The following is a 26,291-nucleotide window of genomic DNA, read 5'->3' as shown; positions in this document are numbered from 1 at the left end:
CTCGTGTAAATGCGCGAACTTCAACGCCAACGCTACTCGGGACGGACCAAACCAGGCGGGGGTGGAACGGGGGTTGGCAAAGAATCGATTTAATTGTGAACGACGCCACTGTTCCCGGCAAGAACATCGTACGCTACACGTTCTACCATCGGCATGAAGACGTTTGCTCCATTACGATGAACGATGATGGCCCCGAACTCGATTTCACCATCAAGTTTAAGAGAAACGCGACTTATCGAAGGTCATCACCGATCGGCTGCGATCGAAGGATGAGCTTCTTAATAACAACCAATAACAAAAATGGTGCAACAACTTGTTAGCGCCAAGCTCAATCCACAAAACACACGTATTTTAAAACGGAACTGCAAAAATCATACCCACCTCAAGGTGAAAGGTGACTTTCGAAAGAAACGCTCACGAACACAGCGATGGAACAGATGCAGCGAATGTAGAGCAAGGTGGTATGCACACTTTCAAAGCATTGAAACGACGGCGCGGTGTCGAAGGTCGAATCATAATTAAACGGTACCCGTTGAACTAACGCTGATGAATGGGTTTAGAACCCATCAGACATTACGATCGACTATCGTTACAGTTAAAACAAAACATTTGTCCCCTTAAAAGAATAACCACATACATAACGCTTAAAATAACGACAAAATGAACTCGGTTTACTGTAACGCCCTGTAACGCTCAGCGAATTTCAATCGAAACCGAAAGTTTTGATTACTACACAGTTTAGTACCAGTTTAGTTACAATAGGAATATAAAGGATGGTCGAAGCTTTTCCTGGATTCAGACCAAATACCCAGTGACGAGCAGTTTGCTGCGTCAGGCTGTATCATTTGCACGTGTGTTGCGGAGGCAGTGTGATGGCGTCCCAGGATGCATCAAATAAAACAGTGTTTTTATGCTATACCTGCTTTTAAAATGGTTTTAAAACGGTTAACAACACTTCTCGGAGGAGTTCTCCTTAAGCTTTGTCCTGCAAAAGCTCCTGCTATGCCATATAAAGCTGAAGACTCTATAATTCCAGTAATGACCGGGACCAAGTTAAGCCTAGGAAAAAAGGATTACATTGTTTTCCTAATGGAAGCTTCGGTAAGCTGCTCGCCATATGTCACAACCAAGTCTAGCTGGTCCGAATAAGGTTAGGCCATGATTCCCATGATTCCTAAAAATGTAAACAAAAACTTTTAAAGGAAACAACAACAACAAAATATTATTGTCAGAATAAGATTTATACATTGTTGAATGAATTGAAGAAATGAATTAAATTTAAGGTGAAATTTCTTAATTTTCATAGATTTTTCTCAAATTGTAATTCCGCAAAAGTTATCCCTTATGTCATTCTTTATATCAAAAGACTATGTCCTTTACGAATTTATACATACAATTATAAATTAAAATTTATACAAGCAATTATACAGCTCTGTACCTTGATTATTTGACAGATACAGGCTGAAAGCTTAAGCTTTCTCACTTATCGTTTGATCTGACCCATTACTAGTCCAGAACCGTTGCAGACGTTACATTTTCAGCAATCATTTTCGTTGTTCGCTTTTTTGTTTGGGTTTTCTTTTTTGATCCGGTAAGTTCTTGTTCGGCCATAAGCGAATTGCAAAACGATTCATTGCATTTCCTAAACAATAACAATTTTAATTCAATTATCCAAAGTTCGAATGTTATTTTCAACAATACGAATCAATACCATTGATGACACACAATTGAACCATTACCCTAGATCGGGTACGATCTGTTGAGTAACGCCGATTGCCATTCAAGGTATCATATTTTACGGCCGTTCGCGAAGTCCAAACGCACCCCCCAACGAGCGTCACGCGTTGAATGATACGTACCAGTGGCGCTCCAGCATCACACGAGCTCGATGAAAAGCCGAACTGGCAATGAGATTCTTCATTAGTCGATATCATCGTTCCACACAACGCGTGTATCGGGGCGAATGGGGAAAAGGACGTGCCCCAGGTTATTAGGTTTGGAAACGTGAACCGCGAAATCGGTCCATTGAAGTGCGCCTGACAGGAAGCTGGCGCGCGATGACACGAGATGGTTGTGGACGGCTTCGATTCGATTGGAGACCGCGCGATCGAACGACCTTGGAACAATAACACACTGTCGCTACTTTTGACACCAATTGCGACACGCACACTTGTGGCATGCAAAAACATAAAGCGGACCAATCGATGATGATGTGATCACGCGAGTGACCGGTTAATTGGAAGGTTTCTAGCTGTCTGTCTTTCGTCGTGGATGCTGGAGTCCGTCCGCGGGGACGTGACTCCGCGAACACAACGGTACGCTTTCCTTCGCTCGATGGCGTCGTCATTGGGTCGAATACGTGTATTACCAAATGGAAATAACATAAAAAAATCACAAACACACACCCAGGCGCTGCGTCAACATACGAAGGTCACTTGGAGCTGGTTGGTTGGCGGCCTATTGGAATCTCTGCCCAGTTCGGGTATACTTTTTTTTACATGGCTCTCCCTACGAAACGCTACCGAACAAGCATAAACATATTTCTTCTTGCGAAACATGGACATTCAACTCCGGTCAGTATCGATTGTTTAATTTAACACTGAGTCTCCTGGCTCCGCACCACCCCCTTGTGGGTGCGACGGATCAACATTGGCAACATCATCTCGTGGAGCGCATGATTTACGGAGGGAGAATTTCAGGGCTCAAGAAGGGCCGCATGCAGCATTACGACAGGCACACCCGTTAAGCATAGCACATATGCAAACCCCACACAAAACATCGCACATGTCCACACACACACTCCACAACCTGTTCGTGTTGGTGTGTAAGCAAATATTGATTGAATTTTCCCTTTAATTATTGTTTCGTACATGTGGCTTGCGCAACGACACATTCCTGCTTTCTTTGCTTGCCCTCCTATGTTGGCTTGGGGCCATGAACACAAATTCCCCTCTGTCCTTCCCCTCCCGCCTCTCCCTCCTTTCCTCTTTCCCATTTTACATTCCCTGGCCCCCCTTCTGTTCGTAGTTCTCGCAATCCGCTTATAGGTAGATTTATGAGTAGATTTTTATGAGACATCTTGCTAGCGATACCACTCGTATGGAGACGAAAAAAAACGTCACGAACATTTCGCAAACTCATGTGATTTGAATAAAACATGATGATCGATGACAACAAATGCAAAGCGATGGAAAATGTATGTGCATGTTTTACTGTGCTTAGGCTAAAAAAGGCTTATGCTAACCATCCATCGATAACTTTAATGCAGAGATTTTTCTATAGTGTTTAGTCATGTTTCTTGACATGTTAACACGCCTTTTTGGCGACTTTATACTTCTTTAATTTTACGTTTTTTTACATTACATTAATTTTATATGAGATTTTTACCATATGTTCTCTCTTCTATCTATTTGTATTTAAATTATAATTTTTTTTATATTGTTTCGACTTGTTTGACATGTTTTAAAAATTCGTAAGTTTCTGTTTGCCTTGAATCACCTTCTTTTAATCAATTTAAACAGTCAATTTTTTCGTAGTTATGAGATTTGAACCCAGACCGGTGCATATTGTCCAGTGGAGCATTACCGTTGATACCATTTAACCGTCTCGTATACTTGAAGCTAATTGAATATTATAAAACTAAGACCGTGTAACCATACAAGGTAGAACTTCCAAACAATCTATTGAAAACATTCATTCTTGCTGGTGCCAAAAATGTGTCCTTTGACTTTAAAACATTTTTTTAATACAGCCAAGCCCTCCTTAATGGAGTAAACAAAAAGAGTATTGTAAAACTAAAATTTATGAGTAAAATGGTGAGGCTGTATACAAACATTCGAAACATATCATGTGCTCACGATCCGTTCGGGATAAAACGCTACAGGCGGTTGAAGAAAGCCACATCTAGCCATTGACCTTTGCTATATACGGTCCACAGCAGCAACGTAAAGCCGAATAGAACCTACCTACTCTCAAACGGAACAGCCCAGCTTTCTACGCATCATCTTTTTTTTCCAAAAAAAGTGAAGCCTGAGCAGCAGAGAACCTTCGACAACATCTTCGTAACGAGCAGGTAGAACGGTGTAGAGCATAATCTTTCTTTAATGGTCATTGATTGAGTGCCGGAGCGGGGGACGGATGATAGATAAATAGATGGAAAGACCCGTTTCACCCGGGAACAAAAAACCCCCCCGAACTCAAAACGGCCAGCCGCGCGAGCCGTGATTCTTCCAAGGCACACACTCACCACAGCACACAATCGTGATGATCAGATCTCAACACGCGAGTGATTTGTGGAAGCGAGAATAAAAACCACATACGTATGCCATTCACCTTTTCTCTATCATTCAAATTAACGCTGGAGATTTGAATTCTAGAAGCATTTGGAGCGAAGAAAAGAAAATCCCCCTCCCACCCCCTCCCCATTTGGCTTCAACCACCTGAACCAAAACGTTAGAGCTGATCTTTCTCTCGTCGTGTTTGCCATTGCTTTCTACATGGTGTATGAACCGAAACTGGAGAACGGTTCGATTTTTTGCCGTTGCTTCGAATTCTCCTATTTGGTGTTTTTGTAAGCAAGAACCTATTCCTTACGAAACACAAAACACCGATTCGGATTCAATTCGGCAGATTCAGAAGCCCTTCGGTTAAGAAAGCCAAAAGAATGGAACAACACAGATCGACGGTAAGGAAGTGGCGCACGAGATCTAGGAAGGAGTAAGAGAACAAAAAAACAAGAAAACAAAAGCGAAAAGGTCACGATGAGCAACAACCAAAAAGCAAGTTTGATATCCAAAAGGCTAAAGAGTGGATGAGGCTGAAAAGTAGCGAACGATGACGTGATGCTTCCGTACAACAGACGATAATCTGGTCTGGTTCCAAAACTGTTTAGCAGCAGAAGTAACACAGAATAGTAAAATGTAAAAGATTATCATATCGCTATTAGCGACGTTTTACAATTCGGATTCAAATAGTTCTTCTAATCGTTCTGGCTAACTTAGAACCATCAACACGGTGTGTCCACACGATGGCTGCCCATTCGGTCAACACTGGCTTAAAAAACCTCCCCCCGTCTGACAGATCTTATCCTGCCTTGTTTGGTTAATGATATGTATGGTACACCATGTGGCTTGGTAATTCCTTCCTTCGAAGTTCATAATACACCCGCACCCCAACAATGCACCAACGTAGCACGAATAATAAGTGAACGGAAATCTCCGTAGATAACGGAAGCGAGCGTAAGTAACACACACACACACACCCACATCCACACACACGCGCGCGATAGTATCATGAAATGGCAGTATGTTTAACAAACAATAGCTCATAATGGCCATTGTTCCCTCCGGCGACCACTGGGTTGCCATTCCTGTACGCTGTGTCACTCTCCTACGTCCAAGGGAGCTTTGTACAAAAGCCTCTATCGTTCATGACGTCTTCTTTCTTGGCTGACTGACGTAAAGCCTAGAATGCCTTTTAATGCGAACGAGAACCGGAAAATTGACCGTACGCAATCCAACCATCGCGCTATACTGAGGAACACTTGGAACCATACGTTACGCAGCCTCGGTTTTGTCCACTTTACAAGGTTAATCTTTCACCACACGTGCTCACTCTGAGGTGTGTGGGTGGGTCGGTGTACATTGTGTCATCGAAATTTTCAACAAAGATCGATTCAACGGAACAAAATTGTTAAGGAAGTTGACCGAGATGTATAATAAATATATACAGGTACAGCCAAGTCTCCCCAAGGTAGTATCCCTTAAAGATGGCAAGTCTTTCTAAGCCGAACATTTTTGACAGGCTCTTCATTTTTAATACATTTTATGTTTCTAAAAGCCGCAAAGTCTCCCTAACATGGCATTCTCTAAGCTGCACATGATGTTTATACACCAATGTCTCTCTAATATAGCCATGTTTTTGCTGTTTGGCAAATGACAGCTCATGATGGCTGTGTTTACAAAGCATGGTTAAAAACTTTTGCCATACATAAATGGTATACCATCCAAGTGTGTTTTTTCCCAGAGCTGCAAGTCTCTCTCAGATAGCGGGAAAGCATGGGATGAGTCTGAATGAATGTTGGACCTGAACTAAACTGAATGAATCTGAATTTCTATTTCAGATATTCATGAATTATTCCTCTAAGATTCATAAATCAACTAAGATTGGCTTGTTCGTCACGTCACGCCAAAAACGAGCATGATGACCATTCCAGGCCTCCAAAGGGCATGACTGCTCTGGAGATTCATTAAAATTTTGAGTGTCGATTCCTGATTTGAATGATTCCTCAGTAAAGAATCAACCGAATGACTCTTCTCAAAAGATGCATTAAGCACAACACTACACGAGATTAGGACAACATTTAACGATTCAATTAGGACAACACTGCAGCACATGCAGTGCAAACGAACAAGACCAATTACTAATCTCTGGCGAGTGGTTCCCAGTATCGTCGAATTTCTAGTGAAAAGCCTCTTTGGAAACAGAACGTACAGTGCTGAAAATCAATATCCAATTAGTGCTGTTTCCAAGCGAAATCTCGTTAGCCAAACCATGGACGAAGCAGAGATGAGATTCTCGCAACACTGTGTGATATGAAGATGTGAAAAGTTGTCCACGGGTGGGTGTCTAAGTGCAGTTATTGATGTACGATTTAATTTTCTTGCCATACGGGTGAATCTGATGCAGTACTTGAACTCCTGCATGGATGTAATGAATAAGCGACAAAACAATAACAAAGTTTCCAAAGGTGAAATGTCGCTTTATCAGTTCTATTAGCGTGTTGAGGTGTTCTTTTGTCGGATATTCATTTATCTATGGCTCCACTTTTACGACTCTTTACATCTCCCGTACGCAAGTAATGGACAGTTTTTTTTTAAGAGCTGCACTATAATAATCTCATATGAGCTGCATTTCCTATGTACTGGCACATTTATCCACATCTTGCTTAGTGTCCTCGTGCAATACATTGTGCGACATTTCTCGTATTCAACTATTAACGCGAAGTGGGGGGGAAAAAATAGCATGCACACTACAGATCCCAACCGTCAATAACGAACATCACACCACCTTCAACAAAGTGATAATGGTGGTGAAACATAAAAATGGAACCACAGCTACAGCTTTATGGCCAGCAGAACCAAACCCCCACGCGATGGTCACACTTTGCTTCGCACGTCTTACGAAGCGAAGTCGGGGCAACTCATCATTTTCCCTTTCGAACAAAACTTCACCAAAAGGGGACAAAACCCAACCCCTCTATCGGCAGATGCCATTTGTACGCAGCGTTCGCGAACCATTTTTACACGATTAAATTACTTTAATGCTTCACTTTTAGCCTGCCTCTGTTACATTACGGGCGATTTTTATCTTCGCCAACCATTATCGAGTGATATTAAATTTTTTTATTTGCCATCCCCGTTGCCACCTTTGCCACACACACCACGGCATCCGTGTGTTTCGCGTGCCATTTTCTTGGAAGCTGGATGGAAATCGGGATCGGGCCGTCGCTTCATTTGCCTTCCATCCTGCCATCATTTGGGCTTCCGTTTCCGCGAGGGATAACTTTTACACCAATCACCATCACACACAGCGAGGGTATTTAATTTTTTGCTGCTCAACCCAATGCGAATGGGCACCGCGTTTAGGGTCTGGCACGGGAAGAAAACACCCCGAAAAAGGATGAAGGAGAAAATGATGAAAGTTGCCCATCTTATGTTCCTGCCCTTGTACCCTCGCGCCGTCAGGCACACAATTGAGGGAAAATTGAAAAATCTCCCACATTCAATGTCCCAGTCCTTTCCAGCACACCCATGTGCAAAGCGTGCAGAGTAAGGCCAACCCATCATAGGACGGGGCAAGGACATTTTTCGCACAATGCTTCGCCGTTCCGGGCGTGGCTCGTCGATAACAAATCACAACCGGCAGCACTGCCACGGGACCCAACTGACCCCCCGATCGGGATGCAATTTTTTATTCGTGAAGTAATGGAAAAAAAAGGAGGATATTAACAGCAAGAATGAGAAGCGGGGTTCCCGTTTGTGCGCGATAAAATGGTCGCTTCCCTATCGGAACACAACATTCCACAAGGCGCACTCGAGGGAAATTGATGCACTTTCCGTTCCTTTATAATAGGGAATGGCTGGCCATTGAAGATGGGAACACAATAGCAAAAAAAAAGTGGAATAAAATCCCTCTCGTAGTGCAAAAACCCTTCAAAACCATCTAAACAAACAGGCGATTCGAGTGAACCGTTCCGGCTCGGAGTGGTAGCCGGTGCGATAGGCAGCGTAGAGGAAAGGTGGCTTATGATACCAGCGATAGCGATCCGCGGTAAAGAAGGCTTACTCGGGAGGGTTGTAAAGGAATTCCATTACTGCAATCAAGGCTATTCCTTGGGAACACAGCCATCGAATGAAGTACGAAGGTACAACAAAGATGGAACTCCCCTCGAAAGAAAGCTGCTTGCCACTCGCCTGACGTTACTCCGGAGAAGCTGACAAGCGTAAATGTTAAATGTTTTGCGGATAGTTTTTTTTTAAACGCCATCTGATGGAATATCGCATTTGCATTTCCGCGCGATTGAAGAAGCTGAAAGTCCTTCGAAAAAATGTGATTTTTGTTACTTATAACACGTGGGTCAAAAAGCATTCCGGTCTAGCAGAGCAGTTTTTGTTTGTGCAAGTTGACATCGCCGAGATATTCTTTTTCGAGAGCTACACACGTATTAAAAATGCCACTTCCAAATTGTTGATGTCAGTTTTACAGAACGCTTTAGTCTTTGCTTGGAAAAAAGAGAAGATTCTGATCACTTGGACGGTATTCTTCGGTTTGCTGTCCGCTAAATATGATAAATTTATGAAAACAGTTCCTTTGGACCTCCTCAGGGTCAGCGTCCTAAGAGAGGGCTAAGCACCTGTTCGGGAGCCTCCAGCGCTAAGATGACCTAAAACAAACTTGGCTGATTTAATTTCGTGCTCCTTTATCATCAATCCCCCAACAAAGATCGATATTAGACATGTTTGAAGACAACAAATCAGCTAGTAAGAGTTGATGTTATTCGTGCCGAGTACCTAGAGCCTAGAGCCTAGCTCTGAAGAACAGACTAGAAAACAAACGCCACTTCTCTAACTTATTCAGAAACAGAATTGTATGTAATTTTAAAAAGATTCAGCTCATAAATTTCCTAATATGTCATAATCAAAGTGTCTCCCAGAGCCCAACAAATTATATCGGACCGAAAGCACCCATATTGTTTAGGGGTTTTTTTTTTTGAGATCTTCAAGATCTTCACATTTTATGTTCAAGACGTAAAGAGACCACAAAAGGCAACGCTGAGAATGTTACAGAATCCCGTAAGAGAAGGATATTAGAAGCGAAAGCGATTAGCGTACAGCAGCTGACATCAAGTGCCGTGACATCATTCACATCTCTTCGTACCCTTCTTCGCTGTGCGGTAATGTCACTGTTGGCAGGAGGTCGAAATAATACTCTGCCATCGGATGATGCAGTGGAGCGTATCACCACACATGTGGTACTCGCAGCGAACGACACAGATGACAACGGCAGTCAAGCCTAATCATGTCCTGCAAAATCGATCGCGCGTTACATGTTGTTTCAAAAGCAAGAATAACGTGCCTCCGCACATTGGGACAAACTTGAAAACTATTACACTCTTTAAGAGTTCCCCGTTTGGCGAAGGTTGTGTTAAGATGCAAGAACTTCAAATGTAATAGTTTAGACGGGTAGTCTACCAACTCTACTCCATCCCGAGTTTCGTACAGGCTACTTAGAGGAAGCAATTTACTCCAAGCTGTCATGAAGCTGTGGAGATTGAGTAATCAAATTTATAGGCCCCGAGCCACGTCTTGATGAACGTGTGGCTCTAGCAATAGTGCGGGGCAAGACGAAAAGATAGAAATCAATGCAAATTCAAGTTCCGCAACGTTGGCTAGCACAGCGTTCGCACCAAGGGACAAGTGAAAAGAGTCATCATCTTTGGGCAAATTACTATTGACAAACGCAGAGTAATGAAACAAATTTGTTTAACATAAAAAAAAGAAGCTTCAACGCCACAGAGCAAAAAGCTGCAGTGCTCCAATGCCTGCTCCTGCAGATAATAACTGCATCCTGGCAGCCTGGTGCCCATATACTGCAAGTGCGCGAAGCTGAGTGTGTTTTGCGGGTACAATCCCACTCCGGTGCATTGAATTGCGTTACGTTTGGCGGAGTGCAACGTTGTTGAGCGGAGAAAGAAAGACGAAACAAAAGCATAAATCATACCACAATATGCTCGTGCAGCGGCAAAAGGCAATGTAGATCGGAAAATAAATGGTTCCGTGACTTGCACCAGAGAGAGAGAGAGAACGCGCATCGGAAGAGCGATTCAAGGGCTGAGAGCAAAACACGGAGCAAATAACGATGATGATGATGATGATGATGATGGCAAGGACGATGGTTCCATGTCCTGATGGTTACATCGCGCATGCACTACACTCCGTCAGTTGGCAAGCGGGATTCCGGGTCGAAATTTTTCCCATTACTGGTCGGCCGGGTGGTGTGACGCGGAGGGTGGAGGCGAGGGGACATTTTCCAGAAATGTGAAATTTGGCAGAGCAAATGAATGGCAGGATAAGGGGGCTGCAGCCATAACAGAAAGCGTTGCTCTGTTGACTTGTATATTTTTTTTTCGCGGCTCACTGTTTCGGAAGCTGCTCTTTGTTCATCCGGAAACCCTTTCCGGAATCGACCATTTTTTTCCAATTTCATCAACAACTGCTCCAAAAAGGTAAAACATTTATTTTGAAGAAATGTTTATAAGGCAATGGGGAAAAATATCCCAACGTGAAACATTTGATCAATTCTTTGTAATGAAGCAAAATCGAAGTGAATCAGAATTATTTACGCCAAGCCATGACAACCAAACCAAGAAAATGGAGGCACAAAAGCATTATTCAAAATCGGCTTTGTTGCGTTAAATACGATTGCCGCCCACGTTTGCAATACCAAGAGTCAATGGAAATGGGCGACCGAGCAGATAACGAAAGGAACGTAAAGTTACAGCAACAACAACAACAAAAACTCCCCCGATATCCTTTTTCGTTATCGCCTTAATTTATCGTCGTGCTCATTAGTTAATTAATTGATTTCGGTAACATTTCGGCCAGTCGGCCCCGGGGAGGGCAATCATTGATGTTGGCGAAATCCGTACGAAGTAACGGAACGAAAATTCGACGGCAACAAAGAAAATTGTGCTTGAAATTCGACTGTCCCTTCAGAAGAACCCAAACACTCCCACACACACACACACCCTTTATTCGCTGAATAATTCGCGGCAGCCGAAAGGTTCCGGCTTTAGCGGCGTATCTCTTATGAGCAAAAGGCCCTGTTTAATAATTAATCATCCGTCAAATTTGTTTACCGGAAAATACTCTTTTATTGCTGTCATCTGAAGGCAAATAGCACTAGCGCCATTTTGGGGCAGGTTTTATCACGGGGTTATTAAAAAAGGGATTTTTCAAGTTGAGAAAGAACAAAACTAAGACATTGTAAATGTAAGTTACTTATCAGAAGTTTCTGAACATTAGTGTTAAATTGGAAAAATTTGGAACAAATGTCAAAGAGTAAAAAAGCGACTGCACTACGATTGAATTGATCTACTTACATCTTTATCGGGAATCTAAACTCTATATGCACAATGTATGCAACACCAATAGACATACACGGAGAACAACATTTTGAACTCAAAATTCAAAGTCTATACGCTACTCTCAAATTTTCCTTGTTTAATTTGACTGTTTGTCCTTCAAATGAAGGGACAATAATGATCTGTTTTTTTACAGAATTCTGATGATGTCAAGCAAATTTTAATATTCCTTGATGGAGTGCTGTACAACCTGTTATAACTTATAACTCGCCAACTGTACAATCACATCATCAGCATGTCGATGAAGTTTGTCTTGACATTTTGCCCTTTGCTTGTCGCCATCGACTGGCTGCAGCAGAGTTCCCAAAAATTCCAACCTTACTCACCTTATCAGCTGGTATGTTTTTTGACGACATCCTGCCTGCCTTCGGTTGCTGCACGGTCGGCAATCGCTAAATTCTGTACGCTATTTCCGTTCTTTGCAATATCACGGCTGAACGCTGCGGGTGCTTCGGTGCCTTCTCCAAGGGGTGCCTTCTAATGTCCTTCGTACGATTGCCACCCCGCTCGGTTCTCCTTTCGCACGTGGCTTGTTGGAAAGATCGAGCAAAGAAAACAATTCGAAAGGAGCAAACGAACACTCGTCCCTGTCGCTGCGGTTCTTCGCTGGCCTTAAAGGTTTGTATGTTTGCTTCCAGCTTCGCCTTTTGCTATTTGCATCCAACCAACCAATCAATGTTGCTGCTGAGGTATAACGACAACTTGGAAGAATTGGTTGGTGTTATGCTGGATGATGATGACGGATGTAGGAAACGTTTCGCCGTCAAGCTGCTGGATTGTGTGGTGTTGGGTTGGAGGGGGGGTGGTGGCTTTTCTTCTCGACCCTCCGCACAAACTGCTTGCAGAGCGAGAGAGGCACACTGCTGCAACTATATCACTATTCACCGTATGACCTTTTCTGGTGCTTCGATGCTTTTCTTTTACTGACAGCTGATAAGACATCGATCAAAGTAGGCATTTCATCTTGGCAGGTGCTTTCTTTCACTTCTTTGTTGCCAAAAAACTTTGCTTCACATGAAACCGTAAACACGCAGAGACACACATACATCCACACCCATACGCATACGCTGCCACTAAGTGAGGAACACACAATTCACATCATATTTCCTTTTTCCTACTCTCACTCGATGCAAAAATGCATCGTACAGAAGAAAGAATCTGCAAAACTAGAAACTTTACACTAGATGTGTACTTTTGTGGGGCTTGGGATATTTTGAAACACTTCTCACAGCACACTGTGATTCGCCATTATTTGGGGTGCACTTTGCAAACTGGCAACTTTTGACACTGACTCAAAGCAGCAGGAGCAGCAGCACACCTGAAAACACAAACAAAATTCGGATGAAGCAAACTGGCCCCCAGCTCGGTAGTGCACTGGTTATATTTATTTTGCGCATGATTGTATTTCCCGTACGATCGATTTAATTTTGGCCGTGTGCGTCAGTAGTGCAGAAATGCACGACTTGTGAAGCAAAACCATCGTCTCCAAAAAATGCTCAAGACGCACAACCGAACGGGGAAGCGACGGCAATACCAATTGTGAATCGCCCAAGCAACAACGAACCAACGGCAACGGCCAATAACAACCACGGCGAGCCCAGAAAACCACTGCCCGTGTCTCCTGCTGCTGCGTTATGCTGTGCCGCGAACAACGAGAAAACAAATGTAAACACCCATACACCGAAACGAGGGTGGTATTATTTTCAAACAACACCAATCTCCGCTCCGCGACGACGTCGTGGCGCAACTTCAGAATTATTTTCGCTCACACCAACACTACTCGCTTGCGTGAATTACCGCACACACACTCGCGACACGTCGTGTTTTCTCTCATCTGAGAGGAGGGAGATTTTCTTTTCTTTTTTCCTTTCTGGAAAGATGTAAAATTTCACCCAAAACCTTTTTACAACACAACACACTTCCCGCACACGTACCCGGACCAACCACAATCGACCGCACCACACACATACACCTGCTAATTATTTTTCTCCTAAGCTGTTTTATTCGAGGGCAGCAATGTTAGTTTTGCTTCAATTCCACCCACAAACGGAACACTCTATTGCCACTGACTTGAACCAATAATTTACGCCTGGGGCTATATGGCGCAAGATGCCATAGTTGATGATGAACTTTCTAACCACAGGCATACACTAGTTGGTACGATTGATTTGGTTTCAGGACACTCTGCATTACCTCACGATGAAATCTACAGCCTAACAACTGCTGCACGGTGACTACGAATGCGAATCCGTCTGTAGTCTCGACCATAGAAAAAGAGCCTTTGAAAAAGCACACCAGCCAGGGAAACAACGCACCACCTATTTTCTATTGATGCCATTCACCAACACACCAGAGGTGCTACTTGAAGTATGCTGGTTGCAAGGTCCGCACACAAGGTGACAAGAAATCACGGTGTACAGTTTGACAATCGCTTAAACTGACATTTCAAGGAAAATGTTCTTCATTTCTAAACAATTTGCTTCTCTCACAATCTTCAATCAGCTTACACCTACTCAAAACAGTATGAGAAAATCTAAATGAAAGTATGAAAAATGGACATTAGTTAAAACTGCCCTCATTAAAGAAAAAATCAACAAAGCCCAAGTTGAATCAGAAAGCTGGTAACACAATATGGCCGACAATTACCATGACTAGGCTGGTTACAGTTTCCCTGTCGCAGCCAACAACTTTTTTACCACTGTGGGTAATTTGCGGACATATTTAATAATATATTTTTTGTATTGATAAAAGAAATCGTTATTGTGCATTGAAACAATAGTCGCATGAAAGGGAATATAACCTAGTTTAATCAACATTGCAACTGAGTCTACAAAGCACTGTACTGATAATTGTAGTCTAAAAAATAACCCTTTTTGGAATTGCTATTTGGAAAATTTCAGCTTCACAGCACATGGATTTGTTTAGAAGTATCGCTTCGTTGTTTGAAAAGAGCTTAAGTTAGCGAATATGCTCCATGAACTTTCAATGGACAAGTTTTGATTTATTGTTCAGCTATTGTTTATTTTCTACTTGTAAATTAAAAACACAAAAAAACATACGCATATTGAATAATAAAGGAATATTGCACAGAAACAGAAGAATTCACATGCTATCTCAACCAATACGTTCAGGTTTGAGATTCGGCTTGAAGCTTTCTACCCTTTCCACCCGTACCAGGTGAAGCTTTCGCTGGACAAAGCTTATAAATAGCTTCATTTACCCGGAACCAGTTCTTTTCACCTGCAAGATTCAGACCGGAATGTGTGCGAAGCTTTGTTCTTCCCTACCGTGGACCTGTTGCGCTGGGTCTCCTGCTACTAGATGTGTTGCTTCGTCACGAGCAAAAGACGCATTAGAAACAATCGCTGGAAAACTCTTCTGCTATTTTGAGGGGCACTTTGTCGAAATATTGGCATTTGCCTCGATCAAAGCAGATATAAAATATTCCATAGAGAAATTTTCCCCGTGCCAGCTCTATCAGTAAATCTGTATATCGTTCTGGCCTCGAATCTCTCTAACAGCATAAAGAGTCTTGACTACTAGCAAACAGCGGCATCGAAATGCGATAAACCAGGAATTCCTTTTCTACATCGGTCTCAGCTGGCTGTACTGCCCAATTCTGTTTCCACGTGTTGTTGTAGGTGTAGTTTGAGGTCGGCAAATTTTTTCGGTCTAAACGAGCACTGATTACAGCGCAATGGTGTTTCAAGCAGCTGCATAATGTACTGCATCGAAGGGCGGTCGATACTTCCCTGTGCCTGTAGTTTTTCTATCACATCTGCAAATGTATGACAGGTTATTTTAATGCTTTATGGGCTGGTATACATGAATCTATTTTGCTGACGTACGTTCGTGCTTGATTAAGAACTCTGTGTTGAATGCGTTCCAATGGTAACGGTGCGACAGGCAGGTCGAATGGTAATCCTTCGAGATGACGTGTAAATGTAAGCGCCTCATCGAGGGTTTCATATGATAGCCATAATCGAACCGATCAGTTGCCAATCCACTCGTTCCGACGGCCTGCAATCCTAGGTCATACATATCCTGCAGCAATGCATTGTCTTCTGCAGAAAGCTACAACAAACATAATACGCAATTGTCATACCAGAGCCCGATTCTCGATGCCCAGATGCTTGAATACGTACATCATAGACGGAATCGATGTCCTTCCAAGGCAGCACCAAGAAGTGATGAAGAGCCTTGGGATATTTATCCTTGATGACTACGGCCAAATCCGAAACGAACAATTGCTTTCCTTTGTTGTTTATCGCATGAATTAGCCCATCGGCCCAGGTTTGAGATGCCATTTACGATGCGGCGCAGAACTGCTCCTCATCGGTCGAGAAGAAACGTCAAAGCTTGAAGCGGAACGTCAATTTGTCCTTCAAAACTGCACACGTCTTGAAATTCGAAACGGATATCCTGTTTGAAGAATTGATTGAATTGATGAAGTGTTTTCCTTTGTCCCCCAATTCCTAACATCAATGAATTTTCTCCTATTTAATTCACACTTCGTTTAGAACCAAACTGTTCATGTGGTACAGTGCTCAACGCTGCAATAAATCGTTAAACTAGTAACGAACATGAACACATCACTCAAATAGCATAAATAGGATTCTATTTATTTTTCCAATTGAAATTTAGCAATTTCGATCAGAATAATGGAATAAAAATTCCGGTCCTTTTAATTCAAAACTTCAAGGAGATCAATCATTGGGCATGGTTTCGGTTCAGAGTTGTTCTCTCGAATGCTTTCCACAACAAGTTCGTGGAAATTGTTAGTATTTTTTTTGTTCTTTGCAGTAGTCTTTAGACCTATAGACGATTTGGAAGGGTTGTAGATTTTATAAAAATGCTTGGAAAACAGAAGAAGAAATCCATCGTCTATTTTCAAAACAAACGCGATTGCAAAATGACAATCTTCAGCTGTCATTTTCTCTCGTAGATTAGGCACGGATGGCACACAACGAGAAGTATTCCAAACAAGCATAAACTACACAAAGTCTAATTGATATGAGAAAATACAATAAAACACTACCATTATGAATAAATATGCTTGAAAATAAACGTCTTCGTTTACTCTAGTATTGAATGTAGTCCATCCCCTCGAAAACTGATCTAAACAAACGTAATCCGTCAAATCTACTGTCAACCTCAGCACTACCTCTTCGATGTATAATCCGTGCTTTAGCATGCAGCAACTTTTCATTCTGGGTGTTTTTGTTGTCGGAATCGGTGGCGATATTTTCTGCTCTCGTATAACAAAACGCGCATAATTTCTACTTTATTCCTGTGAGCAAACAAACGGAATTTTCAAGCAATACGATACGGAAGGAAGCGACGTTCGTTATCCGACTGTTCCGGAACGAAACCGATTTCCCTGTTTCCTGGGGGCAAGTACGCCACCAGGTATCATCGCATCGCGATTGTACGCAAGGCATCAAATAGCGACGGAAAGATCCCTGGGAAGTGCTTTGCGAAAACACGGCTGCAGGAATTTGCGAAACACGTAGTTCCGGTTCCAGTAGCTGTTCAGTTACTGGGTGAGTACACCGATAGTGTATGTGTGTGTGAGTGGGTAATATTATCGAAAGAAAAATTTGTCTAGGAATTTTTAGATCAAAAAAGATCATCACATCACACGCAGCAGTATCGTCAATTCAAATTGAGCTCTTGGAAAGGTAAAACGCAAAAGGTGCTGTAAAAGCGCTTCACAATTGTGCGGTTTTGCGTTACACGTGTGGAACTCGCTCGGCTGCAAAATCTGTCGCAGAGTTGTTAGTAATGAAATAGGGAGACAAATCGAATTCGCTTGTTTATTTCGCATATCGACGTTCAGTGCAAGGGTACGTCGTTGTTTCGTTGCTTTGAAACGGTAAAGTTACCAAAAAGTATAACGCAACGAAAAGAGTACTGTCTAAACGCGAGGAAGAAGGAGCGGGCGAAAAAAAATCTGTCAAAAGCAAACGAAGTGCAGCAGCAGTTCAGCATGTGGTTCGACGAAAACGTAGGTAAAGCCTATAGCGCTGTAGTGTTGGTGTACTGAAGAATAGGCAACATCAGCGAATGAGCTGGTGTGCGTTGTAGCGACGTGTGCAGCAGTCCATCTCTGCGGTGGTGTGGTGAATGTGTTGTGTTTTTCCCTGTTGAGTCGCGTTGGTGTGCGTTTGCAATAGCGCGTGAAGCGAGCGTATGTGCGCGAGTGTGTGTGGTATCGCTATAGCGCTCCGAAAGGGAAAAGTGTGAAGCAGACCGAAGAGCCAGCAAATAGTGAATTCATTCTCTTTCTTCATCCATTCGTGGTAGCCATCATCGTTGTCCGTTGTCGTCGTTTGTCGTTTTGTCCCATCGTGGTCGCGATTTCGTTTCCTAGTATAATTCCGTTTTCTCAATAACGAAACTGCAATTGCGGAAATCAGTTTCCGTCGTGGTGTAATTAATTGTGTGGTGAAAGAAAAAGTTACGGCAAATAACCGTCTAGAAAACCGAGTGCTCCGACTTTTTCCTAGCCCCAATCCCCATCGGTGGACCACGGGAGAAGATCGGGGCGGTTTAAAGGTACGTATGCGGACGAACGCGGAATCCTTAGTGAATTAAAATGGATTGGCGGAACGTACGGGAACGGTGTGTTATGGCAAGGAAGAAAGACCGTGTTTGCGTAGACCATATTCAGGAAGACTACGAACTACGTTGCAATTTCGGCATATGCAGCCACACAGAAAGTCGTAACGAGTGAGCGTGTGTGTGTGTGTTGGAGTGGTCTGTCAATGTTGTTAAATTATGCCAAAGAACCGTAAAGCAGCTTGCGTACCGGAAGTCTTCAAGATACTTCTAAACGCAGCGAAACTATTCAGTAAGTGAAGAAATCCCGTGATTATGGTACGATTTGTTCTTGGGTCAAATCGGCAGTTTTCGGATTTATGTTGCGTGCTGCTTGCCAAAGCAGTTCCTTCACCAACACCACTATTCTATCAATGTGTTTTGCCAAATGGGTTTCTACAAATATGTGCCCAGGTTTCTTTGGCTGCCACGAAATCGTATTGTTTGCCCCATGTGTGTGTGTGGACATTGTTTTGAAGAGTCAAAGCATATTTGCATATGGTTACGAATCAGGAAATATCACCAGTAGTCTATAAAACAGTGGCCCAACACATAACCTCAGATAATCTGTCACGACGATTTGCTTTTCTTCTCTTCTCATCAATGTTTCTTTCTTCTGTCATTTTAGGTGAGTCAAACGTCAAACTTACCGTCCAGTTACGAAAGCTGTGTGTTTGCGCTTTTACCATACCAAGAGATCACTCATGGAAGCGAGTATGTTTACAATAGGCAAGGAAACAACGTGTTCAGCGCGTACAGTTAATGCCTCTGAATTACCTCTAAACATGGCTAGCCGTTTAGTTCTTCGTGCTTATACTTTTGGGCTCCGGTTAACGCGGACGTGGATGAAACTTTGACAGTTAACGTGACGTCACAGTGAATAATGATATCAATCTGTGCCAACTTTCGACGAACCGTGGGATATGTAATGCAAGAACATCTCACTCGTGTCACTCGAATGAATATTCCGTAAAACGGGAGCGTGTTGCCCGTGATTCTGTTCCCATGCGTGTGGCTCCGGGCTGAGCAGAGACCGCATCGCATATCCCTTCATTACAGCTTCACGACGGTGTTCCACCATTGGCAGCGGCATTCTATTTTTAAACAACTCGAATCGTTAAGCTGCCCCAGATGTTAGAGAATGTAGTATCGAAATTGTCTAGAATCGAATCGTGTGAAGCAGTAGGACATTTTAAGGGTGTAATCGCGACCGATATGTGTAGCATATTACGATACTGTCACGAATATAGTATGGTAGTAATTTGTGAAAAGTTTAGACAAAAAAGGTTAGCTTCTTCGTGAATTCAAATTGATCGTTTCAATACTGATTCGTGTCGTGCAATCGTGTAGTGTTTATGTCGTATAATGATACATAATTGTATTCTAGGGTTGTAATTGTCTATTGATCACTTTTATCAAAATTACTCTAATTAGGTTTCTATAATTAAATTAATGAATAATCCAAACAATAGTTTCAAAGCAGAATTTACTTAAAAAATTTAAAAGTTTAGTATTGAAAGATTATTAGAAATCAATTGGAGAGGAATGCGGTTTGTTTGTTTTGGATTTGTGACGTAATATCCAAATAAGTACTTTCTGTACAACGGTTATGAAAAACAATTGATAGGAAAAACAATTGTTTGCCGTATTGTGCAACGGTGTTGCAGAGCGTGCTGCCATACTTGGTTGCCCAGCTGATTCGAGCAATTCAACTGGATGGTGTAAACGCTTGTGATATGCTAGTGGTGTGCGTGTGGCCAAACGTCTCCCAAACGCATGGCCGCGTATCGCGTAAAGAAAGGGACCCCTTGCCTAAAGTAGAAAGATTTTTGACAGCTTCAGAAAGCACTATTTGTCGAACAATTGTAATATTTTGAGACTAGTGTTACGTTTGCACGTTGTTAGCTGCTATTGTAAGTATATGTGCAAAGAAATTGTTACGTGAATCTACAGCCTCTCTTTTGTTTGAGTGGCAACAAAGCAAGGCATGGATCTATCAACCCTAAATCTCTGATGTTTACATTGTTACTTTTTAGTGAAAAAAATTGATTACCGATGAGTGTAGTGAGTTTGATAAGGTTGTTCGTTGCAGGATCAATCACACACAAGCTTTAACACGTGGTTTTACCATAAAAATCAATACCCACATTTTGATGTTATGTTGTGCATGCTAAAGTCAGACTAGTAAGGGGAGCCTTTGCTTTTCACAGTATACACCTCCCAGGATCCGGAAGATAATTGAGTAACAAAATATTGTGACCTGAAAAGTAATCTTCCTGTAGTTTTGTTAATGGAACAACTAAACCGATGTTCAAATGATACAAGTTCTTTTTATAAACGATGATGTGCTAATACATAGTTCTTACAAACAGCTACCGAGTACAAATATGCCTAATAATTACTAGGTGGAATGTACTAGGTTGAAGTATTATTAAGAAATATTAGGTCATGTGGAAAACTTAAGTGCTGTGTGACTTTTAGGGCGATGTAATTTAAATTGAAGTAATAAGGCAGTTTGAACACCAGTTTGTAACCTGCTATTTTTAAGGAAGTCTTCAACATTTAGTTATGCGCCGAAGATGGATCATCATGAACTAATATATTATTCACAATCCATCGGAAAAGCGAAGTAAATGCCGGTAAAATAATAATAGTTTAAAGCTTATGTATCGAATGAATGACATTATTGTTTATCACTCTCTTTTCTAAGTGTAAGTCTGATAGCAGATTTGTGTCATTATGCGTTGTAATATTCTATGTTCCGCATATGATTAAATAGCTCTCGAGAATTGGAGACTGGAGGTTATTGGTTATGGTGCCTTCAGGTATCTTTTACGGTACTACATACTAACTTATCCGGTGCTACAACCGCTTCGCGGTCTTAGCCCACTATAGGATTGCTCCAAACTTGCTCACGGCTGGGCGCTGTCCCCGGATAATCGATGTCATTTATCTAACGGTATTAGCAAAGATAAAGTTGGTTTAATTAAGCTAAATAATTGTAGTGCAAGTAGTTAGTTTCATGTATGAATTTCGAACAATCAATTCAATTAGTTAATCAATTAGTTAATTCATATCGATATCAAGTAGTGATTTTAGTGACATGGAGCAATACAGGTAAAGGATTTAAGCAATAGAATAGTCAAGGAATACTCAGTAAATTAACCTTTGGAAGAGGGATTACGTTAAACATTCACTCAGTATCAAACACTAAGTGGAAACCTTTTTGTTTAAATCGTTTATTTATATGGCATGATTTCTGTTATTTAGTGTGAATACTGGAGGATTATAATTAACAAGTCTTAATAATATTGACTTCATCGATGTCGTGTTGTCCACGCTGAAGTTACCCGTGTGGAACATGGATTGCTGTTCCCTGAGGTTGTGCGTAGAAATTGGAGAGAACCTATGTGGCGATAGAAGGAGATCGATTGCGCAAATACTTACCGCACTGTGTCTGTGTGTGACTGTTTTGCCTTCGACACTGTCTGGGTTTTACTTCATTACGGGGGTATTTGAAGAATCAACAAACTTTTAACCGGTTTGAGAAGCTCAACAATTCGTCATATCTTCCGATAGATTATCTCTACATTCTCACCCTTTACGGTGTGCCCCGTGCGCCACGCTTTCCATGGCGGGCGAACTCTGTTAAAAGACGGAAGTAGACATAACGCGTAAGAATGGGATCGTTGTCTTCTCTTTCTTCTCTTTGTTCGCTTCTAGGGAAGAAAAACAAGCATGAGTAGAAACAAATTCAACCCTTATGGCAGTGTGAACTGTAGCGGCGCGTACATTATACGGCCTTAACGTTTGCGATACGTTAACGTGTATTGGTTGCGGCGCGCTATTGCGGTCGGTGGATCCGCGCACCGCGGAGCAGAGCAGCAGTACCCCCGGGGTGGTATCGGGATTCGTTGACGTTGCGCCACCCTTACGAAATTCTACGCGCTTTCTGGTGTGTGTAGTAGTCGTGGCCGTTTCAACCAATTCTCTCATTTTCTCTCATCATCGTAAAAAGGGGCGCTCTCAATAGCGCGGAGAAAAGATAGAGGATGATGTGCTTCGAGCAGGCAGGGCCAGTTGTGAGTTTTCCCGTGCCATTGCAGTAACACGCGGCGGAACTACCGCACTCGTGTGGGATCGGATGGTTTTACGGTCAGGTTTGGACCAAATCATCGACCGATAGTTGATGTGTGTGCCCCCTGCCAAGTTTTACACTCTACATCAATATCAGCGTTCAACAGGAGATAAGAAACTGTTGAACAGATTTGTGCCGTGCTGTGTTACGCGACGAGCCCGGACTTCACATCGGTTGTGAACGGAGCGATCGGAAGAAGTAGTGGAAATCTATCGAATTCTTACCCTGAGAGCAGTCGTGTCTACGGGGCACTCACAGTTCATTAGCAACCGAGACACGTTTTCTGTCTGATTGGGCAACAAATGCCACCACAAACTACAAGCGGCATTCGTTTGGTGTAATTATAAAATAGACTACAAAAAAAGAAGAAAACCCAGTGCCAGCAGTGCTCGTCGCCGTTACACCTGGTCTCCGACACGGGAGAGTCCATTAACGCTGATATTTAACCACAAACGAGCAAGTAGTTGTAGTTTCGTTTTTGTGGCCCCCGAGGAAGTGAGGAACTAAAGCAAAAAAAGGAAAAAAACTCACACGAATTCGCGAAAATCGTAGCCACTCCAACGAGGTGGCGTGATATGGAATGGTGGCAACGGAGAGACACGCCTGAATGCATTTTCCTGACAGCTACTCGCCACCATATGCCCTTTTACATTGAGCAGGAGAAATTTGGATGAAGAAAATCACCTCATGTGCGGCACGGTGAACAAGATATAAGGCCGGAAAAGCCCCAAGGCAGTGACTGACTGGCTGTACGTCGTGCATCTGCGCAGAAACTGTGACCGGTCAGTAAGGAAAGCCGAAAAAACGCACCGTAAAACGTGCTTTCGTAGCATAATTTTGTGAAGCCACGGAGAGCGAGAGAGAGAGAGCAGGCGAGCGAGATACAAACCGTGCTGTTGAGAGAGAATATTCTGCCGGAATATTAGAACGACGCCAAATTTGACATCATCACAACATACCGGGAACTGCACTAAAAATGGCCTACGATGACATTTTGCAATACCTCGGCGGTTTCGGACGGTACCAGCGGCGTATCTACGTGTTGCTATGTCTACCGGCAATCTCCTGTGCGTTCCACAAGTTGGCCGGCGTGTTCCTTCTCGCGGCACCCGACTACCGGTGCCGGTTACCGTACGAGCTAGCGAATGCTTCCTACCCATTGCCGAACGACCGGCTCCACTTGGCCTACCCGATTGACACGCTTACGAACAAGTACTCCACGTGCAACTATCTCGATGCGAACTTTACCGATGCATACTGGGCCGGTGGAACGCCTGCGGCCGGGGTGCGTCCGTGCGATCACTGGGTGTACGATCGCAGCAAGTTCGAAAGCAGTACCGTCACCGAATGGGACATGGTGTGCGATCGCAGCTGGCTCCGTGCCTCGGCCGACTCGCTGTTCATGGTCGGCGTAATGTTGGGCAGCATTGGATTCGGATATCTCTCGGACAAGTACGGCCGGAAGCCAATCTTTTTTGCCTCGCTCGTGCTGCAGGTGATCTTTGGCGTGCTGGCAGGCATTGCGCCCGAATTCTTCACGTACACGCTGGCCCGCATGGTAGTGGGCGCAACCACGTCCGGCGTTTTTTTGGTGGCGTATGTAATCGCCATGGAAATGGTGGGCCCGAGCGATCGTCTGTATGCCGGTGTTGTGTGTATGATGTTCTTTTCCGTCGGGTACATGCTGACGGCCGGTTTCGCGTACTTCATTCACGACTGGCGAATGCTTCAGATAGCATTAACGGTACCCGGTGTACTGTTCCTATGCTACTGGTGGTTCATCCCAGAATCGGCCAGATGGTTGCTATCGAATGGGCGCCCAACGGAGGCCATCACGTTGATCGAGAAGGCTGCTCGCAGCAATAAGCTGACGGTACCGCAGGAAGCACTCGACAAGCTGCTGGAGGAAGACAAAGTCCAGCAGCAGGATGATTCGAACGAGCCGAAACCTTCGCTGCTGGATATCTTCAAGTATCCCAACTTGCGCCGCAAAGCGATGCTCATCTTTTTCGACTGGTTCGTGAACAGTCTCACCTACTACGGACTGTCCTGGAACACGAACAATCTCGGCGGCAACCCGTTGCTTAACTTTGTCATCAGTGGTGCGGTAGAAATTCCGGCCTACTCGTTCCTGCTGCTCACACTCAACCGCTGGGGTCGGCGGACGATCCTGTGCGGTTGCATGATCTTCGCGGGCACGATGCTCCTGACCACGATGATCGTACCTTCGTCGCAGCAGTGGCTAATCGTGGTGCTGGCAATGCTCGGCAAGATGGCCATTACCTCGAGCTACGGTACGGTGTACGTGTTCTCGGCCGAACAGTTCCCGACGGTTATCCGTAACGTGGCACTTGGCGCATCGTCCACGAGTGCACGTGTCGGTGGCATACTGGCACCGTACTTCAATCTGCTCGGTGACTACTGGCAACCGTTGCCGCTGCTCATCTTCGGTGCGCTTGCATTCGTCGGCGGTGTGCTGTCACTGTTGTTGCCGGAAACGCACAACCAAAAGCTACCGGAAACGATAGCGGACGGGGAAAACTTTGGTAAACAGAAAACGATACCGGATGGAGACGCTGGAACCGTTGGTAACATCGTTGTTGGTGCTGATCGTGATGTCGAGCGTACTGCGGAGGAACTGCAAGTGCTTAGTAAACCGGAACCGGAAGGTGAAGATACGGCGGCAGATGCTTTGAAAGGAGAGGAAGCAAAACAAAAGTATTGAAACATTAGAATGTCAGGTTATTGTAGAACGAGGTAATGAAGTAATGGGCAAACGAATCCTTAATCACATAACTATCGTAAGAATCGAACAGTACGACATAACAATCTTTATAGAAGCTTAGACATGTATCTGATAAGTAGACTCGCAAAACTGAACGGTAAGAGATCTCTTATCGATGAACAATGAATTGCTGCGCTGCGAAAATGTACAAGAACAAGAGCTTAAACATGAAGAAGATGGACATCAGTTTGAAGGTAGCTTAAGCGCAAATGTTGAAGCAAATAATGAACGTCTCAAGGGGTTTTTTTCTGCCGGGCGTCATGCGATGTTCCCACAAAGCCCTTCTTTTTTTTTTTTTGCTGTACAACGCATCACCTTACCGTGCTTATTATCTACCCTTATTTTGCGGTGATCTTCGCGGACTCACAGCAGGACTCACATTCCAGATGTACGGTGGTGATATTGCATCCTTTTCCTGTAATCGTTCATAATTCATAATTAGGATGGAAAGATTTCGGTAATAATTCCCTTTGTTGGATGGACAGAGTGAACCATAAAAGCTGGTAGATTTTACCATAAAGAAATGGCAATAACGTTTATTCTGCTTGAACACTGACATGACAGTTGAACTGTTGCTAAGATAAATTAAATGTTTTTTTTTAGCATTTTATCTTGCTCGGTTTGCATTTTCCACATATTTCAGGTAAACTTCTAAGTAAAAGCTTACTGTCTTGGTGATTGGTGAGGAAGGAAAAATGTGAATGAGAAATATCGGACATTGTCATTAATGCAAGTTGCGTCGTGACATGAAGGATAATATATGTCCCCTGTGTTTGTAAGGCTTCAATGGCCTAAAATAAGGGCGCTGCGATTATAGACATGTCGCTTCGACGTGGTTCAATCCATAAATTCCTCGCATGGGTGTTGTAACTGTGCTTAATATTTGGTTTGGTAAATTAAAACTTGAAGTTTTAATTCAATAAGTTATTGTAGTTATATTTTGATCGGTAGCACGTTGTGTCCTCGAACACACGTACAAATTGTTTCCACCATGACGGACGCATTAGGCATATTTGTACTGTATTTTATTAATACCACAAGATTGCTTATCACCTCTTGATTGC

The 26,291-nt window shown here is 43.2% G+C and overlaps 3 protein-coding genes across 3 annotated transcripts in view; 1 reads left to right on the top strand and 2 right to left on the bottom strand.

Annotated features, from left to right (window-relative positions):
* Nucleotides 1-12,124, bottom strand: part of LOC128709313 (ubiquitin-like protein 3) — a 44,954-nt gene extending 32,830 nt beyond the window's left edge. The window contains exon 1 of the mRNA XM_053804300.1: nucleotides 12,031-12,124. Coding sequence (XP_053660275.1) covers nucleotides 12,031-12,060 — 30 coding nt within the window. The 5' untranslated portion in view covers nucleotides 12,061-12,124. The remainder of the gene's footprint in view (nucleotides 1-12,030) is intronic.
* A 3,176-nt stretch (nucleotides 12,125-15,300) lies between these two features.
* Nucleotides 15,301-16,011, bottom strand: LOC128708675 (aprataxin-like). Its single transcript, XM_053803653.1, has 3 exons — nucleotides 15,850-16,011; nucleotides 15,553-15,778; nucleotides 15,301-15,482 (listed from the first exon to the last, which is right to left on the bottom strand). Exons 1-3 carry the CDS (start codon nucleotides 16,009-16,011, stop codon nucleotides 15,301-15,303), a joined length of 570 nt encoding a protein of 189 aa, XP_053659628.1.
* Nucleotides 16,012-23,418: 7,407 nt separating this feature from the next.
* On the top strand, nucleotides 23,419-25,167 carry LOC128710011 (organic cation transporter protein-like). Its single transcript, XM_053805050.1, has one exon. The coding sequence runs from the start codon at nucleotides 23,419-23,421 to the stop codon at nucleotides 25,165-25,167; it is 1,749 nt and encodes a 582-aa protein (XP_053661025.1).
* Nucleotides 25,168-26,291: the final 1,124 nt, after the last annotated feature.

This window comes from Anopheles marshallii, chromosome 2 (genome assembly GCF_943734725.1).
Source record: "Anopheles marshallii chromosome 2, idAnoMarsDA_429_01, whole genome shotgun sequence".
Taxonomy (NCBI): domain Eukaryota; kingdom Metazoa; phylum Arthropoda; class Insecta; order Diptera; family Culicidae; genus Anopheles; species Anopheles marshallii.
Note: the sequence above shows the minus strand (reverse complement) of the source record. Positions and strands in the feature narration are given on the sequence as shown.